Source organism: Mya arenaria, chromosome 17 (assembly GCF_026914265.1).
Source record: "Mya arenaria isolate MELC-2E11 chromosome 17, ASM2691426v1".
NCBI lineage: Eukaryota > Metazoa > Mollusca > Bivalvia > Myida > Myidae > Mya > Mya arenaria.
Genome location: NC_069138.1, coordinates 13,702,013 through 13,718,188, shown reverse-complemented (window position 1 = coordinate 13,718,188; position 16,176 = coordinate 13,702,013). Strand labels below are relative to the sequence as shown.

Sequence of the window (16,176 nt, the reverse complement as noted above, 5' to 3'; positions counted from 1 at the left end):
AATTATAAGCTATAAAGATTGCTTGTTTATTGTTTTCGCATAGATGTTTCATATTTTTATTGCGTAAATAAATAAAAAAAAATATAAAAATAAAAAAATTCTGATATTACATTTTATTCCAATAACTGTATCTACAAAACTTCTTAAAAGATCTGTGATAGATTGTTTTTATGCCCCCGAAGGTGGGCATATTAAAATCGCACCGTCCGTCCATCCGTCCGTCCGGCTCTGTAACTTTCCCTTGTATGGACAGATTTTAAAATAACTTGCCACATGTGTTCCACATACCAAGACGACGTGTGGCGTGCAAGACTCGTGTCCCTACCTCAAAGGTCAAGGTCACACTTAGTGTTTATTCACAATGGAGTGCTGCATATAAGGACATAGAGTATAGGTTGTCGTGTCCGGGCTGTAACTTTCTCTTGTATGGACAGATTTTAAAATAACTTGCCACATGTGTACCACATACCAATACGACGTGTCGCGTGCAAGACCCGTGTCCCTACCTCAAAGGTCAAGGTCACACTTAGTGTTTATTCACAATGGAGTGCTGCATATAAGGACATAGAGTATAGGTTGTCGTGTCCGGGCTGTAACTTTCTCTTGTATGGACAGATTTTAATATAACTTGCCACATATGTTCCACATACCAAGACGACATGTCGCGTGCAAGACCCGTGTCCCTACCTCAAAGGTCAAGGTCACACTTAGTGTTTATTCACAATGGAGTGCTGCATATAAGGACATAGAGTATAGGTTGTCGTGTCCGGGCTGTAACTTTCTCTTGTATGGACAGATTTTAAAATAACTTGCCACATGTGTTCCACATACCAAGACGACGTGTCGCGTGCAAGACCCGTGTCCCTACCTCAAAGGTCAAGGTCACACTTAGTGTTTATTTACAATGGAGTGCTGCATATAAGGACATAGAGTATAGGTTGTCGTGTCCGGGCTGTAACTTTCCCTGGTATGGACAGATTTTAAAATAACTTGCCAAATGTGTTCCACATACCAAGACGACGTGTCGCGTGCAAAACCCGTGTCCCTACCTCAAAGGTCAAGGTCACACTTAGAGTTTATTTACAATGGAGTGCTGCATATAAGGACATAGAGTATAGGTTGTCGTGTCCGGGCTGTAACTTTCTCTTGTATGGACAGATTTTAAAATAACTTGCCACATGTGTTCCACATACCAAGATGATGTGTCGGCTGCAAGACCCGTGTCCCTACCTCAAAGGTCAAGGTCACACTTAGTGTTTATTCACAATGGAGTGCTGCATATAACGACATAGAGTATAGGTTGTCGTGTCCGGGCTGTAACTTTCTCTTGTATGGACAGATTTTAAAATAACCCGTGTGCCTACCTCAAAGGTCAAGGTCACACTTAGTGTTTATTCACAATGGAGTGCTGCATACAAGGACATAGAGTTTAGGTTGTCATGTCAGGGCTGTTACTTTCCCTTGTATGGACAGATTTTAAAATCACTTGCTACATGTGTTCCACATACCAAGATGACGTGTCGTGTGCAAGACCCATGTCCCTACCTCTAAGGTGAAAGATACACTAAGTGTTTATTCACAAGGGAATTCTGAATATAAGGACATAACAGTGTAGGTTGTCAAGTATGGGTGGTATTTTTTTATGTTCAAAGGCAATTTAAAATAACTTGCCATATGTATTTGACACGTAAAGGCAAGATCAACTTTTCATGTACTGACCTTGTTCGTAGGTCAATGTCACATTCAGGGGCATTCGTCACATACTGTGACAGCTCTTGTTTTGATAGCCAGATTTCAAAAGAGGACAGGGGTTACAAGTTATGATTAAGATTAGATGAGTCAAAATCTTAATGATTAAGAATGGGTGGAGTGAGCTTAGTGAACGAGCCCTTTATGATTAATCTTAATAGTGTAAGAAGGGCCCGTTCGCTAAGCTCACTTCGCCCATTCTTTATCATTAAGATTCTAATTCAGGTCATCTTACTGACTTAGAATACAACCTTAATGACTGATGCATTGTAAAAGCAATATCGGATGCAGGGAGTGTGTATCGGATGGGTGGCAGTGGGTGGACCTTTAAATACCAGCGAAAGTTAAAATTCTTAATTATTAAGCCTAGTACCTAATGATTGCCTATCTGCAATTTCATTGGCTGTAAATGTAGGTTGTATTTTAAGGTCTGAGCATGCTAAGGGTGAAATGAGGGATCATATTCCAATGTATAATTGTTAAGAAAAAAATATTTTAACTTTGACAAAAAATGTTGGAAATTATGTTGAATGAAGTTCTTTTATGTTTCAACGCCTATATATTTCAGTGTGTTTGTAGTTTTAATCAAATAATAAGTTTTCTTGCCAAATCAAAAGACACTGGCTATTGGTCTCATGAGGGCAGGTGGGCTTGGACCAATAAAGGGCAAAGGGTAGCCCCCTTTCAAAACGCAGCCTAGCTGAAAACTGAATTTAACAAAAACCCATTAATACTTTATTAATAAAATGTCACTAATATACGTTATTTATTTACCATTTTTAACAAAACTTGACTAACATTGTTTATCACTTAATAAAAGCTGAACCATATAATTAATAGATATATATTTCATTGCTTCAATTTATTTGTTGTTTTTTCTCAATTAAAATATTATACAAGTATTAATGCATTATCTTTACATGCTATTTTCTAAATGACATCTAACTCTTTCTGTCTTTAATTCAGTGTGTGTATACTAACGTATCAGAAATGTTCGTCGCTTAAATTTTGTAATAAGCTTATGGTAAAGTCATTTTCGTCATTGCAACGACTAAAACAAATCTTACAAACCTGTATCTTTTGAATATCTTTCAGGAAGCCGTGAAAACTCTGAATACATTGCAGAGTAACGCACAAACCATCCAAAAGATGCGACTTGAACGGGACAAAAATGCCCCTCTCAATATTCCGAAAATGCTGAACTTTGCATCACGTGTTGGGATTCAGGTACTGCATGATTTCTTTTGTAAATAGTTTCTTAAAGGGGCTAGACACCAGATGATATTGCAAAAAAAAAGAAAATTGCCAAAAACTTACATGAAACTTAAATTGTTTTCTACAAATGCAATGAATCTTACTAACTGATGTATCACATCACTTAAAGCTGCACTCTCTTTAAATATAAAGATCGGCAAAATATTTTTTTTGTCAGCAGTCTTAAATCACTGGTTTCCATGGATTTTGGCTCGCTCCAAGACAAAAAATAAAAAAAGTTCTCAAAACGTTCAATCTGTGAGAGTGCAGCTTTAAGACACACCTATCTTTTGCTACTTGAGTGTTTTGTTCTGATTCGAAATTTACTGGGCCTGTCTTTTTAACCTCATAAATCCCAGTTAAAATCTAAAAATAGCTTCAGTATACTTGTCTGTACTGTTACATATTATGCTAAATATACACACTCTACACTGGAAACCATTATTCACTATCTTTATATGGGTTTACACAGCTAAGATGGTGACAAAATATTCTTTTAATGATGTAAAAGTTATGTATAATTGGGACCATTGGGTGTCGAGTCCCTTTAACTTCTTTTGATTACTGAAGCTCAAATGCATCTTAATCTATTTTAAACAAATTAGGCTGAGTGAGTAACTCCTTATACTGTACATTTGCTAACATAATCAGTGACAACATTTTAAGAAAACTGCAAAAAAGCAACAAAAGTCGAACATGTTTTAAAAAGTTATAGGCAATACCCATTTCTTTGTAAGAATGAAAATATAACATAAACTGTATGCACGATTAGCATATATATCTAAAAATAGATCATTTTGATCTAAGCTAGAAATTGAAAACAACAACATTTCTTAAATGTCGTAGTTGTTGAATTTAGCCGGTTTTGAATTTGAATTTTGTAGTTATTTGTGAAACCTTATACATTTCCTTAGCAATCATCTTTTCTTTTATTTATTTTTTAAAATGAAATTGGCTGTCTTTCTGTCAAGACATTCACTTAGGAAGAATGATTCGATATAAAAAAATACTTTCTTAATTCTATGGAGACCGAATAATTTGAAGGGTTTAACTTGTGCTTCTTGTGAAAGAATTTGTTGTCAAACAAGTTCTTTTTCCCCATAATAATTGAAATTTACAATCAATTAATTGTTGTTGTTTTTTCTCAATATTAAGGAAGCCGATATCGACAGATTGAACGTTATTCATGTCAGTGGCACAAAAGGGAAGGGGTCGACTTGCGCTTACTGTGAGAGCATTCTACGTCACCATGGCTATAAGACTGGATTCTTCAGGTGAGCTTTCTGTGAGAGCATTCTACGTCATCATGGCTTTAAGACTGGATTCTTCAGGTGAGCTTACTGTGAGAGCATTCTACGTCACCATGGCTTTAAGACTGGATTCTTCAGGTGAGCTTACTGTGAGAGCATTCTACGTCATCATGGCTTTAAGACTGGATTCTTCAGGTGAGCTTACTGTGAGAGCATTCTACATCATCATGGCTCTAAGACTGGATTCTTCAGGTGAGCTTACTGTGAGAGCAGTCTACGTCATCATGGCTATAAGACTGGATTCTTCAGGTGAGCTTTCTGTGAGAGCAATCTATTTCACCATGGCTCCAAGACTGGATTCTTCAGGTGAGCTTTCTGTGAGAGCTATCTATGTCACCATGGCTACAAGACGGGATTCTTTAGGTGGGCTTACTTGGATTCTTTAGGTGAGCTTACTGTGAGAGCAATCTTCGTCACCATGGCTTAAAGACTGGATTCTTCAGGTGGGCTTACTTGGATTCTTTAGGTGAGCTTACTGTGAGAGCAATCTTCGTCACCATGGCTACAAGACGGGATTCTTTAGGTGGGCTTACTTGGATTCTTTAGGTGAGCTTACTGTGAGAGCAATCTTCGTCACCATGGCTTAAAGACTGGATTCTTCAGGTGGGCTTACTTGGATTCTTTAGGTGAGCTTACTGTGAGAGCAATCTTCGTCACCATGGCTAAAAGACTGGATTCTTCAGGTGAGCTTACTTGGATTCTTTAGGTGAGCTTACTGTGAGAGCAATCTTCGTCACCATGGCTAAAAGACTGGATTCTTCAGGTGAGCTTACTTGGATTCTTTAGGTAAGCTTACTGTGAGAGCAATCTTCGTCACCATGGCTAAAAGACTGAATTCTTCAGGTGAGCTTACTTGGATTCTTTAGGTGAGCTTACTGTGAGAGCAATCTTCGTCACCATGGCTTAAAGACTGGATTCTTCAGGTGAGCTTACTTGGATTCTTTAGGTGAGCTTACCGTGAAAGCAATCTTCGTCACCATGGCTAAAAGACTGGATTCTTCAGGTGATCTTACTTGGATTCTTTAGGTAAGCTTTCCGTGAGAGCAATCTTCGTCACCATGGCAAAAGACTGGATTCTTCAGGTGAGCTTATTGGATCCTTCAGGTGAGCTTTCTGTGAGAGCAATCTTCGTCACCATGGCTAAAAGACTGGATTCTTCAGGCGAGCTTACTTGGATCCTTCAGGTGAGCTCTCTGTGAGAGCAATCTTCGTCACCATGGCTAAAAGACTGGATTCTTCAGGTGAGCTTACTTGGATCCTTCAGGTGAGCTTTCTGTGAGAGCAATCTTCGTCACCATGGCTAAAAGACTGGATTCTTCAGGTGAGCTTACTTGGATTCTTTAGGTGAGCTTACTGTGAGAGCAATCTTCGTCACCATGGCTAAAAGACTGGATTCTTCAGGTGAGCTTACTTGGGTCCTTCAGGTGAGCTTACTGTGAGAGCAATCTTCGTCACCATGGCTAAAAGACTGGATTCTTCAGGTGAGCTTACTTGGATTCTTTAGGTGAGCTTACTGTGAGAGCAATCTTCGTCACCATGGCTAAAAGACTGGATTCTTCAGGTGAGCTTACTTGGATTCTTTAGGTAAGCTTACTGTGAGAGCAATCTTCGTCACCATGGCTAAAAGACTGGATTCTTCAGGTGAGCTTACTTGGATTCTTTAGGTGAGCTTACTGTGAGAGCAATCTTCGTCACCATGGCTTAAAGACTGGATTCTTCAGGTGAGCTTACTTGGATTCTTTAGGTGAGCTTACCGTGAAAGCAATCTTTGTCACCATGGCTAAAAGACTTGATTCTTCAGGTGATCTTACTTGGATTCTTTAGGTAAGCTTTCCGTGAGAGCAATCTTCGTCACCATGGCAAAAGACTGGATTCTTCAGGTGAGCTTATTGGATCCTTCAGGTGAGCTTTCTGTGAGAGCAATCTTCGTCACCATGGCTAAAAGACTGGATTCTTCAGGCGAGCTTACTTGGATCCTTCAGGTGAGCTCTCTGTGAGAGCAATCTTCGTCACCATGGCTAAAAGACTGGATTCTTCAGGTGAGCTTACTTGGATCCTTCAGGTGAGCTTTCTGTGAGAGCAATCTTCGTCACCATGGCTAAAAGACTGGATTCTTCAGGTGAGCTTACTTGGATTCTTTAGGTGAGCTTACTGTGAGAGCAATCTTCGTCACTATGGCTAAAAGACTGGATTCTTCAGGTGAGCTTACTTGGGTCCTTCAGGTGAGCTTACTGTGAGAGCAATCTTCGTCACCATGGCTAAAAGACTGGATTCTTCAGGTGAGCTTACTTGGATTCTTTAGGTGAGCTTACTGTGAGAGCAATCTTCGTCACCATGGCTAAAAGACTGGATTCTTCAGGTGAGCTTACTTGGATTCTTTAGGTAAGCTTACTGTGAGAGCAATCTTCGTCACCATGGCTAAAAGACTGGATTCTTCAGGTGAGCTTACTTGGATTCTTTAGGTGAGCTTACTGTGAGAGCAATCTTCGTCACCATGGCTTAAAGACTGGATTCTTCAGGTGAGCTTACTTGGATTCTTTAGGTGAGCTTACCGTGAAAGCAATCTTTGTCACCATGGCTAAAAGACTTGATTCTTCAGGTGATCTTACTTGGATTCTTTAGGTAAGCTTTCCGTGAGAGCAATCTTCGTCACCATGGCAAAAGACTGGATTCTTCAGGTGAGCTTATTGGATCCTTCAGGTGAGCTTTCTGTGAGAGCAATCTTCGTCACCATGGCTAAAAGACTGGATTCTTCAGGCGAGCTTACTTGGATCCTTCAGGTGAGCTCTCTGTGAGAGCAATCTTCGTCACCATGGCTAAAAGACTGGATTCTTCAGGTGAGCTTACTTGGATCCTTCAGGTGAGCTTTCTGTGAGAGCAATCTTCGTCACCATGGCTAAAAGACTGGATTCTTCAGGTGAGCTTACTTGGATTCTTTAGGTGAGCTTACTGTGAGAGCAATCTTCGTCACCATGGCTAAAAGACTGGATTCTTCAGGTGAGCTTACTTGGGTCCTTCAGGTGAGCTTACTGTGAGAGCAATCTTCGTCACCATGGCTAAAAGACTGGATTCTTCAGGTGAGCTTACTTGGATTCTTTAGGTGAGCTTACTGTGAGAGCAATCTTCGTCACCATGGCTAAAAGACTGGATTCTTCAGGTGAGCTTACTTGGATTCTTTAGGTAAGCTTACTGTGAGAGCAATCTTCATCACCATGGCTAAAAGACTGGATTCTTCAGGTGAGCTTACTTGGATTCTTTAGGTGAGCTTACTGTGAGAGCAATCTTCGTCACAATGGCTAAAAGACTGGATTCTTCAGGTGAGCTTACTTGGATTCTTTAGGTGAGCTTACCGTGAAAGCAATCTTCGTCACCATGGCTAAAAGACTGGATTCTTCAGGTGATCTTACTTGGATTCTTTAGGTAAGCTTTCCGTGAGAGCAATCTTCGTCACCATGGCAAAAGACTGGATTCTTCAGGTGAGCTTACTTGGATCCTTCAGGTGAACTTTCTGTGAGAGCAATCTTCGTCACCATGGCTAAAAGACTGGATTCTTCAGGCGAGCTTACTTGGATCCTTCAGGTGAGCTTTCTGTGAGAGCAATCTTCGTCACCATGGCTAAAAGACTGGATTCTTCAGGCGAGCTTACTTGGATCCTTCAGGTGAGCTTTCTGTGAGAGCAATCTTCGTCACCATGGCTAAAAGACTGGATTCTTCAGGTGAGCTTACTTGGATTCTTTAGGTGAGCTTACTGTGAGAGCAATCTTCGTCACCATGGCTAAAAGACTGGATTCTTCAGGTGAGCTTACTTGGGTCCTTCAGGTGAGCTTACTGTGAGAGCAATCTTCGTCACCATGGCTAAAAGACTGGATTCTTCAGGTGAGCTTACTTGGATTCTTTAGGTGAGCTTACTGTGAGAGCAATGTATGTCACCATGGCCATAACACTTGATTCTTCAGGTGATTTTATCATATTTATAAAACTTGTACAATAAATAATTATTCCTTATTGAATGATGGCAAAATTGACATATCCTTGATATTCTATAAGAGCTTTTATAGAAGTTTGTTTCGCCTTATCACGATCAGTATTCATTTTAAGGCAATAATTTTATCTATTTTAGTTCCCCACACTTGATCGAAGTACGAGAGAGACTTGAAGTCGGAGGAATGCCGATCGAACAAGAGAAGTTTGCGACTTACTTCTGGGATGTTTACAATAAATTAGATACATCCAAGGTATATTTTTAAAAGGTTAATGAGTAAAAATAATAACAACAAATTGATTTTGAGTGATTTTTATGCCCCCACAAAGTGGCGGCATATAGGGTTGCCCTTGTCCGTACGTACGTCTGTCTGTCTGTACGTACGTACGTCCCGAAGATTGTTTCCGATCTAATTCTTGAAAACCGTTTGTCCAATCCTCACCAAACTTTAAACACATGTTTGTGACCATAATATCTTGATCAAGTTCGATAGTCATGGAAATCGCTTTAGTCATTTAGGAGTTACGGCCCTTTTTTGCCAAAAATACTTCAAAAATATATGTTTCCAATCTAATTCTTGAAAAGTATGTGTCCAATCCTCACCAAACTTTACATACATGATTGTGACCATAATATCTTGATCAAGTTCGATAGCCATGGAAATCGCTTTAATCATTTAGGAGTTAGGGCCCTTTATTTCCCAACAATACTTAAAAAATATCATCTCGATGTAAATGAGAATTGGATCCAACAAGTTTTTTCCTGCCTGAATGGCGCCATATAACCTATACAGTCTTGCGATGCCGTAAAACCCAACTCAACTCAACTTATCCTATATGTGCAGATTATCCTGAATAATCATTATGGCTTATTTTCTGTGACAAAAAATCGAAGTGGGGGCATCCGTGTCCTATGGACACATTTCTAGTTATTTTTGGTTCGTACAGTAAAAAAATATCACCAGGGGCTGTATTTAATAAGCATCGTAGTACAAATATTGAATTTAGTGAAAAATTGCCTTTTTTTCTAATTTCAGTTTTAAGAAAACGAACAATGTTTGTACACCAAAAATATGAAATTAAGCAAGAAAATTGTCTAAACAATTTATGAAAATGAATAAATTTGATGAAAAGTTGCGGATATTTAAAGTGATCAATGTTAAAAACTATGAAATTCTCACTAAGTTGAAAATATTCACTAAGATGCTTATTGAATACGGCCCCTGACGTGTGACATATTTGAAATTTGTCTACTTCATGTGACCTGCGCCTGTTTAATTTCTTGTATACCAAACATGGGCAATTTCACGTTATTATACCTAACATGACCCGCCCATGTTTAATTTCTCATACAGCAAACATGGGCAATTTCACGTTATTATACCTAACATGACCCGCCCATGTTTAATTTCTCATACAGCAAACATGGGCAATTTCATATTGTTATACCTCACGTGACTTGCCCATGTTTAATTTCTCATATAGCAAACATGGGCAATTTCATATTGTTATACCTAACATGACCCGCCCATGTTTAATTTCTCATACAGCAAACATGGGCAATTTCATATTGTTATACCTCACGTGACTTGCCCATGTTTAATTTCTCATACAGCAAACATGGGCAATTTCATATTGTTATACCTAACATGATCCGCCCATGTTTAATTTCTCATATAGCAAACATGGGCAATTTCATAATGCCACACACTGACTTACTGAGTTAGCTTTTGACCAGTTGACATGATACTGACACATGGAATGCGCGTCTAAAAATAGACATTTTTTGTTTCCCAAGTCTGTGGTGGTAAGCGCTTATTAAAATGTGTTTTAAATCTGGTAACTTCCGGGGTTTGCATTACTTCCAAATGACATTTGCAGAAAAATGACAGCTAATATAAACAATCAGTTTGTGTTGATTTAGAAAGAGGATTTGTATATATATAAATGTAACTGTGTTCGGTATAATACAATAAATATTGCATGTCTGCCAGTGTGACAGTACATGCAGTAAATACTGTTATTATACCTCACGTGACCTGCCCATCTTAAATTCTCATATACCTATCATGGGCATTTTCGTACTGCCACACACTGACAGTACCGTTTTGACCGGCTGACTCTTTATTTATATCTTGCATTTAAGAGACGACAGTATATACTTGATGTCTTGTCTTAGTAAAAAACCTAAAAGGTGTGTCATGCATGTTCATGTACACTCATATATATATATATATATATATATATGTTTGTGTAAATGTTCACTTAAAACACTGTACTGTGTTTATATTTGTAATATTGTGCATAACTGTGTCATTCTTGTCTTGTCTTGTCTTGACCGGTTGACATGATACTGTCACATAGAATGGAAAAAGTCTAAAAATAGGCATTTTTTGGTTTCCCAATTCTGAGGTGGTAAGTGCTTATTAAAATGTGTTGTAAATCTGGTAACTTCTGGTGTTTGCATTATTTCTAAACGACATTTGCAGCAAAATGACAGCTAATGTAAACAAACAATAATTACAGAATAAATTGATTAAACTTGAAAGTTGAGTAATGGTGAAACATCTTCATATATGTATATAAATGTAACTCGCCTCGTAGCTTCGCCTCAGGTAACAGTATTTCCCTCATGTTGACAATGTGTATTGTCACACTGGAAGCCATGCAATATTTATATATTAACCTCCGAAGCGGATATGACATGTCACACTGAAAGCCATTTATAATATCACACAAGTCTTTCTCTTCCAGGAGGCAAATGATGGGATCATGCCCAACTATTTTGGTTTTCTCACGTTGATGTCCCTCTACGTATTCCTGAAGGAGAGCGTTGATGTAGCAATTATGGAGGTCGGCATTGGCGGGGAATATGACTGTACAAATCTTGTCAGGTAAGAAGGTGGATAATTTTATGAACAAGTAAGATGGTAAGTTAACAGATCAGGACTGTCTGCCTTTACTTGGGGAATGGGGCCGTGGCCTGAGAAAAGCTAAATTTAGCATTAATTATACTTTGCAAAAGAGGGGAATTCTGCAAGTTGACTGAACTTGCCCCCCCCCCCCCCCCCAAAAAAAAAAAAAAAACCCCACCCCATTTCAATGGAAATTGATGTGATACATATATATGCATCAAAACACAGAACACAAAAGTATAGTTGTAAAAAATAAATGTTTTTTTTAGCTCAAGCTAAGATTGTAATAGAGTGTTTGTCAATTGTAGGTCAATCGTCAACATTTTCCTTCAAACAATTTCTCCTCCAAAACCACTTGGACAATTTTAACCAAACTTCACAGGAATGTTCCTTTGGGGGGGGGGGGTCCTCTTCCAGATTCCTTCAATAAATGTGGTTCCATGCAGAACTGTGGTTGCCCAGAGTTGCCATGGCAACCGAAAATAAAACCTTTGAAAATCTTCTTCACAGAAACCACTGGCTGCCAATTTCCAATTAATTTCTTAACTATTTCTTAAGTGTCCCTGTTAAAAATCAAATACCTTCAACCCATCTTGATTTGTAAAAATGATATTGCATACTGTAGGCAATTATTGGATATTTCAGGAAGCCATTCGTATGTGGTGTAACATCACTGGGTCTTGACCACGTCTCCATTCTTGGACATACCCTCGACAAAATAGCCTGGCATAAGGCTGGAATTTTTAAAGTAAGCGTATAATGGCTTATTTAGATACCATTAAGCATTTTTTATAAGTAATTTGAATACATGGCAAAGAGTCTTTTAGTAAATTTAATAATATTTTATCATGTGAATGGTAGTAATACAATGAAATCATCAATACAACATAAACCGGTTTCTATAAATAGCATTTGAAACAAATTAACTATTATTAAACATGCAGATTATTTCTTTCAAATTTTATTTACATTCTATTTAAGTTTAAAGAGCACACATAAAGGTAATATTTCATGGTACCATGTTTAAATGTGTTTCTTTGTGTTTTTTTAACACATTTACTCCCATATCAGAAGTGGAGACTACAAGTTCAGTAGCTATTATGTGGTTTAATTATAATGCTATTCAATTACAAGTTGGACTAGTTATTAGTATTTCCATGACAACAGGCATACATGTGATAACGTCCGGGATTGTCCCGGAAATCGTATCTCTGTCACGGAGTCACAGAGGGTGCATGTTTGTCCCGGAAAGTCATAAAAAAAAATCTCGGAATCGATTATCTTAATTTTACCAATGTAAGTCAGCTATTTTGCCTGTCCGGGACACTGGTCGTAAAACACAGGACATGTTGACGCTAATCCGTTAATTGGTATGTGTGTCGTTGAGGTCATCGCCAATCACACGATAATTGATCTATTGGCCTATTGTTGTGCTTAACGAGTAGGGGAGGGTTCTTGTATACAAATTCATTGTTTTCATATGGATTTGTTTGGTCTTATGAATGATAGCTTTTAATTGATGAATTGATATTTTCACACATTTTATGGACAAACGAGCATGAAGGTAAGTTCAAAGAAAGTGACAAAATGAGTAAAAAAACAAAATTAAAACACGGAAACATCCCATATTCCGTTCAAATTTCAAAGTCAATACGTCGTTATACTTTAAACAACTTACGCGTCTTTAAGGAATTTTAGTGTTGTGAACTTTTTTCGAACTATCGTGTATCTTTACGCCGAAATAAAACTGACATCAGGTTTACAGGTGGTTATATAGAGTGCTTTAATCACGCGACCATGGTAAGTCACGTGATCACTTTATACAGTCCATTGTTGACACGTCTCTATCAAAATTATATGCTTCTCCAAACGGAAAAAAGCTCATCGACTGGAAAATCTTCTTGATCGTCTGGAAAGTATTGTGTGTCATAAATTGCAAATGTTTTAAATGTGATGAAAAAATAAATATTTTGTAACGCATGTTCTCAAAAGCGCGGGAACACAGGTGCCCGTATAGTTGTTTATTTCCTGTTTTGATGAAACCGAAAGTAGACTGCATATCCTCCTGGTTAGCACTTCATTTAAAGCCTGGGAAATTATCTGGTGGTTTTACTTTTTCAATAAAATGCAGAAAAAAAAAAAACCATGTCAAGTAATAAATATGTCTTGGCAGTCAAAATAGGTACATTTTCCTGACGTTAAAAACAACTAAAATAGCCCCAGATATGCTTTAGAATGCACCACAGACGTTCCCCATTTAAAAAAAATTACGGGGGGCATGCCCCCGGATCCCCCTAGTGTGCGTTGACATTACGACAGGTGTCCCGGAATCAAGAAATTATCACATGTATGCAACAGGGTACATGTGACTTAGTTATGTCACCAACTACCCTCATGATTAAAATAAACATGTGCTCTATCTGCAGAATTAAATGCATTTTGATTAACAGTAGTTATTATCAAAAATCTTACTTTGAAGCACTCGTGTTTCTCTGGTCATGATTGGAGTAACTATCGTTTTGCACATAATTTGTATTCTGCAAAAAATAAATGAAATGATAAATGCATTTAAAGCTGCACTCTCACAGATTTACCATTTTGACAACTACTTTATTTTTTGCCTTTGAACGAGCCAATTTATGCGAAAATTCATGTAAACCAGTCATATAAGACTGCTGACAAAACACTAGATTGCAGATTTTTATATTCAAGTTCATAAATTGATGTTTTATGCATTTTTCTTAAACCGTTAGTAAAGGTTTTAGTCATAAAACATTAATTTTGGAACGGAAATATGAAAATCTGCGATCTGATCTTTTGTCAGCAGTCTTTTATCATTGGTGTCAGATATTTACGCAAAACTTTGCTCTTTCCAAGACAAAAAAAAAAAGTTATAAAAACAGTAAATCTGTGAGAGTGCAGCTTTAAAAATAGTAAGTTTAGTTATCTCCACACTTTCAGCCTGGTGTTCCAGCATTTACGGTTCCTCAACCGCCAGAAGCCATGAAGGTACTGGCTGAGAGAGCTGAAGAGAAAAAGGTAGGACATGTTGTTGAAGTACAGAAAAAGAAAGAAAAAATATACACATTTTTAAATATGAAAATATAGAATTTTACATGAGTTGCCATTTATTGCACTCAAAACATATAATGGCTAATGGTTTTTACCTTGATATGAGAAAAGGTGTTTCTCTTTTGGATTAAAAAAAGGGCTTAGTTACATTTGTAAAGTCATCTGCAGAATCTATGTGATAAACGTCCTTTGGATATTTTTTTTGAAAACACAGTTTGAAAATTTACAATCTAAAGCCTTACTATCATTATTGAAAAAGGGCTCTGTACGTAGGCAATAGCGTATACAAGCGCCAATAAAAGTAGAGGATATGGTGTCTGTACTGGACCAGAAAACAGCCCTTACTTTAAAGTGTTTATGTGTACAGTTTTCCATTTCGAAATGCCCCTATACTAGTGCCTCATGTAAGTGTGTACAAGCGACCCCTAAAATCAAGGGGATCAAGGGGTTGGTTCAGGCCCACAATGCAGCCCTTACTTTAAAGCATTAATGTGTATTGAATACCAGGTGCCCCTTTACCAGTGCCCTGATGTAAGTGTGTACCAGCCACCCCTTAAACTCGGGATCAAGGGGTCGGTTCAGGCCCAGAATGCAGCCCTTTCTTTAAATTGTTAATGTGTATTGATTACCAGGTGCCCCTTTACCAGTGCCCTGATGTAAGTGTGTACAAGCGACCCCTAAAACTTGGCATCAAGGGGTCGGTTCAGGCCCAGAATGCAGCCCTGGCCCTTCAGCTGTGTAACACATGGATACATCAATATGCAGGTACATGATTCTATTCCAAATAACTAATGATTCATTTCAAAATTGCTAAAGATTATTCCCAAATAGCTAATGATTCATTTTAAAATTGCTAAAGATTCTTTCCCAAATAGCTAATGATTCTATTCCAAATTGCGAATGATTCTATTCCAAATAGCGAATGATTCTATTCCAAATATCGAATGATTCTATTCCAAATTGCGAATGATTCTATTCCGAATTGCGAATGATTCTATTCCAAATTGCGAATGATTCTATTCCAAAATTGCTAATGATTCTATTCCCAAATAGCTTATGATTCATTTCAAAATTGCTAAAGATTTATTCCCATATAGCTTATGATTCATTTCAAAATTGCTAAAGATTTATTCCCAAATAGCTAATGATTCATTTCAAAATTGCTAATGATTCTATTCCCATATAGCTAATGATTCATTTCAAAATTGCTAACGCATTCTTTCCCAAATAGCTAATGATTCATTTCAAAATTGCTAACGCATTCTTTCCCAAATAGCTTATGATTCATTTCAAAATTGCTAACGCATTCTTTCCCAAATAGCTAATGATTCATTTCAAAATTGCTAATGATTCTATTCCCATATAGCTAATGATTCATTTCAAAATTGCTAACGCATTCTTTCCCAAATAGCTAATGATTCATTTCAAAATTGCTAATGATTCTATTCCCATATAGCTAATGATTCATTTCAAAATTGCTAACGCATTCTTTCCCAAATAGCTTATGATTCATTTCAAAATTGCTAAAGATTCATTCCCAAATAGCTAATGATTCATTTCAAAATTGCTAAAGATTCATTCCCAAATAGCTAATTATTCATTTCAAAATTACTATAAATTATTCATTTCAAAATTCCTAAAGATTACTTCCAAATTACTATAGATTATCTTTCAAATTGCCAAGGATTTATTTCCAAATTTCAGTTTGTATTTTTTTAATTCTCCAAAGAAATAAGTAAAGGGCTGAAAAACAGACTTATTGTTATCTGTTATTGCATTTTTGGCATGACTTGAAATTCATGAAAATAATAATTGTAACAAATTGACAGCTGCCATTCTGTTTTGGTCTCAGAAAAAATATAACACTATCTTTCCTTTCACTTCAAAGAACTGTT

At 37.4% G+C, this 16,176-nt stretch overlaps 1 protein-coding gene across 4 annotated transcripts in view; it reads left to right on the top strand.

Annotated features, from left to right (window-relative positions):
• LOC128224785 (folylpolyglutamate synthase, mitochondrial-like) overlaps positions 1-16,176 on the top strand; it is a 38,863-nt gene that overhangs the window by 12,904 nt on the left and 9,783 nt on the right. For 3 of the 4 annotated variants that reach the window (XM_052934833.1, XM_052934832.1, XM_052934834.1), the window contains 7 exons: positions 2,845-2,976; positions 4,159-4,277; positions 8,434-8,548; positions 11,049-11,188; positions 11,855-11,957; positions 14,171-14,248; positions 14,914-15,046. In XM_052934833.1, coding sequence (XP_052790793.1) covers positions 2,845-2,976; positions 4,159-4,277; positions 8,434-8,548; positions 11,049-11,188; positions 11,855-11,957; positions 14,171-14,248; positions 14,914-15,046 — 820 coding nt within the window. Of the gene's footprint in view, positions 1-2,844; positions 2,977-4,158; positions 4,278-4,524; positions 4,563-8,433; positions 8,549-11,048; positions 11,189-11,854; positions 11,958-14,170; positions 14,249-14,913; positions 15,047-16,176 lie in introns of those variants that run through there. The other variant, XM_052934835.1, reaches the window with a different exon arrangement.